Genomic DNA, 3,190 nt, shown 5'->3' with positions numbered 1-3,190 from the left:
GCCATCTGCAAGCTCGACCACGTACAGTCTTGAACCAACAACCTCAGTTACTGTGGCTGGAAGCCACGAGTGACCCCCTGCATAATTCCTGCAAAACACTTTGTCGCTAGGTTCAAAAGTGCGGACCTTAAGGAGCGCACTCTGCTGCTGGGGCTTGAGATCATTCAGATCTGGGTGCAGGCGATCTAGTAAGGTAGTGAGGCAACGCCCCATTAGCAGCTCGGCCGAGCTGCAGCCTGTTGACGAGCAAGGGGTAACGTGCTGGCGCAACAAAAATGAAGCCAGTTTTACCCCCCTAATCACCCAGCGATAGCTTTGCAAGGGCCTCCTTGGCCATTTGGACCATTCTTTCCGCCTGGCCGTTAGAGGCTGGGTGGAAGGGAGCTGACGTCAGGTGCCTAATCCCATTGTCTGATAGGAACTGGCCGAACTCCCAAAAGACAAACTGCGTCCCGTTGTCACTCCACCCACCAAGGCCTCCTCTAGCGAAGACACGTTGATGACGGAGATCGAAGTGATGGAGTGCATGTCAGGAACATTTGGCCCTGAACAGGGCCCACAAAATCCAGGTGGAGCCTGGACCAAGGCTTCCCTGTAGATTCCCACTTCTGTGGAGTGGCGGTAGGAGGTTCGGGCCTGGCCTGCTGACATGGCATACAAACCCTGACCCACTCCTCAATGTCGGCGTCTAAGCCAGGCCACCACACATACCCCCGGGCTAATGCCTTCATGTGGACCATGCCGGGATGGCCCTCCTGCAGTGATTCCAGCACCTTTTCTTGGAGTTTGAGGGGCACCACCACACGGTTACCCCACAAAACACACCCTTTCGACACCAAAAGCTCATTTTGGCGTGCCTGAAAAGGTTTGAACTCCGGCTCCACAGTTCCTGCTGGCCACCCCCTCCACACCCAGTTTAAAACTCGGGCGAGTACACTGTCCTTAGCTGTCGCAGCAGCAATGTTCATGGAGGAAATTGCAGCCTGAGGCAGTTCATCAATGGCTAGCACCGTGCTAGCTGGAGCAGGGTCCACGTCCTGGCCAGGTAGAGGGCAGCGACTGAGGGCGTCCGCATGTCCAATCGCCTTGCCCGGCCTTTGCTCAAGGTTATAATCGTACGCGGTGAGGAAGATCGCCCACCGCAACATTTGAGGCGACAGTATGTTGGGGATTTGCCGGGTCGGGGCAAAGATCCCCAACAACGGTTTGTGGTCTGTTACCAAAAGAAATTTCCTTCCAAACAAAAAGTCATGAAATTTCTTGATTGCAGAGACGAGTGCCAGACCCTCTTTATCAATTTGTGCATAGTTTTTTTCTGCAGCAGATAGCGACCTCGAATAAAATGCAACACGGGCTTCACTGCCGTCTGGCATTAAATGACTGAGGACTGCCCCCACCCCAAATGGAGACGCATCTGCCGCCAGCACCAACAGTTTCTGTTCATCATAGTGTGTGAGGACCGCGTTTGATGACGATATGGCTTTGACTCCCTTGAAAGTCCGCTCGTGTTCCGAGCCCCATCTCCATTTCGCGTCCTTGTGGAGGAGCGCGTGTAATGGAGCCACCACCGACGCTTTTGTGTGGCAGAAAAGTGTGGTAAAAGTTTAATAGTCCTAGAAAGGACTGGAGCTCTTTTTTGTTAAGGGGTCGTGGGGCATTCTTAATTGCTGCCACCTTGTCCTCTGTGGGGTGGACACCATTTTTGTCTACCCGAAACCCAAAAAACTCCACACTTGGAACTCCTACAAGGCACTTAGACTGTTTTACCTTGAGGCCAGCAGTCTTGAAACTCTCCAACACTGCTCTCACCCGTTCCATGAGCTCTTGATCAGACCCCCCAGCAATCAGCACGTCATCAAAATACAGTACCATGCCTGGCACCCCTCTTAGTAAGCCCTCCATCAACCCCTGAAAGATCCCTGGGGCGACATTTATCCCGAACTGGAGTCTATTGACCCTGAAGGCCCCTCTGTGGGTAACGATAGTTTGGGCTTCTGCTGCCTCCCTAGTCACTGGCAGCTGCTGGTATGCTTGTGCTAAGTCAAGCTTGGCGAATACCTTCCCTCTCCCCAGGGATGCCAGAATGTGGCTGATGACGGGAACAGGGTAAGAGTGCTGCTGTAAGGCATGGTTAATCGTGCACTTATAGTCAGCGCAAATTCTTACCGACCCGTCTGACTTTACCTTCCCATTTGCTAAATGGAACCGGCTCAAGCACCCCCTGCTCAATCAGCTTGTCCAGCTCTGCTTTGATCCGGTGTTTGAGCGAGATGGGCACCTTCTGATACTTCAATCAGATCGGGGTCACGGAGGGATCGAGTTCGAACGACACCGGGGGCCTGTTGTACCTTCCCAAACTGCCCCCAAACACTTCAGGGAACTCCGCATACAACAATGCCCATTTATTCTCAACAACATTGTTTACCCTGGTAATTGTGATACCCAGAGGTTCGAACCAATCCAGGCCAAGCAAGTTAACCCGGTCTCCTTCAGCAACCAGCAGAGATAATGTGGTACATTTCCCCTTAAACTCAACAGTGAAGGTATCCCTCCCCACCAGAGGGATACATTTTCCCTGAAAATCAGATGCCCGGGTGTCCGCTGGCTTCAACCGCTGCCGACTCTGGGCTGGGAATAGCCATTGCCACGTCCTTGAAGAGATGACTGTCACCGATGAACTAGAGTCAACTTCCATGCTGCATGGAACGCCATCTAGGTGGATGGTGACGTGGATCTTTCCGTGACCGCCGGTACGAAGGAAGGTCGTGGCGGATGACAGGCTCGTTGTCATCTGACAGCTGGCATCTCTGATGGCTGCTTGTGAGCGTTGGTTCCTTGGTGGGGATGTCAGCGCTTGCTTCTTTGGCGATCTGCAGACTCGTGCCAGATGGCCCCGCCTCCCTGTCAGGACCCACAGCAACAATGAAGTACACACTTGCAGGAAGGTTTTACTTTATTTGAAGCTATAGATGCATGGACAGGAACACTGTTTGGAATGAGGGCATTCATAGGAGCGTTGCCCAATGACTATGGTTCCCCCGCGCGCCTTTCGGCCTGGGAACTAACCGTTACGTGAAGCAAAAACAGGTACGAGCTTCCCACGGCTCTGCCTGCCTAAAGCCAAAGCAATGATCTAAGCGACTCCTCCAGTGGCCTTGGGAGATACGCAGAGTGGTTTGCAGAAGAGCGG

The 3,190-nt window shown here is 53.1% G+C and overlaps 1 protein-coding gene across 1 annotated transcript in view; it reads right to left on the bottom strand.

Moving 5' to 3' along the window:
- LOC107119804 (diacylglycerol kinase eta-like) overlaps nucleotides 1–3,190 on the bottom strand; it is a 206,573-nt gene that overhangs the window by 203,087 nt on the left and 296 nt on the right. The window contains exons 2-3 of the mRNA XM_015422396.1: nucleotides 2,185–2,287; nucleotides 936–1,573 (exon numbers count right to left, since the gene is read on the bottom strand). Of these exons, the coding sequence (XP_015277882.1) occupies nucleotides 936–1,573; nucleotides 2,185–2,287 (741 nt within the window). The remainder of the gene's footprint in view (nucleotides 1–935; nucleotides 1,574–2,184; nucleotides 2,288–3,190) is intronic.

The sequence above is a fragment of the Gekko japonicus genome, unplaced genomic scaffold, assembly GCF_001447785.1.
Source record: "Gekko japonicus isolate JY-2015 unplaced genomic scaffold, Gekko_japonicus_V1.1 scaffold1072, whole genome shotgun sequence".
In the NCBI taxonomy this organism is placed as follows: domain Eukaryota; kingdom Metazoa; phylum Chordata; class Lepidosauria; order Squamata; family Gekkonidae; genus Gekko; species Gekko japonicus.
The sequence above is the reverse complement of the archived record's forward strand: the minus strand, read 5'-3'. Positions and strand labels throughout refer to the sequence as shown.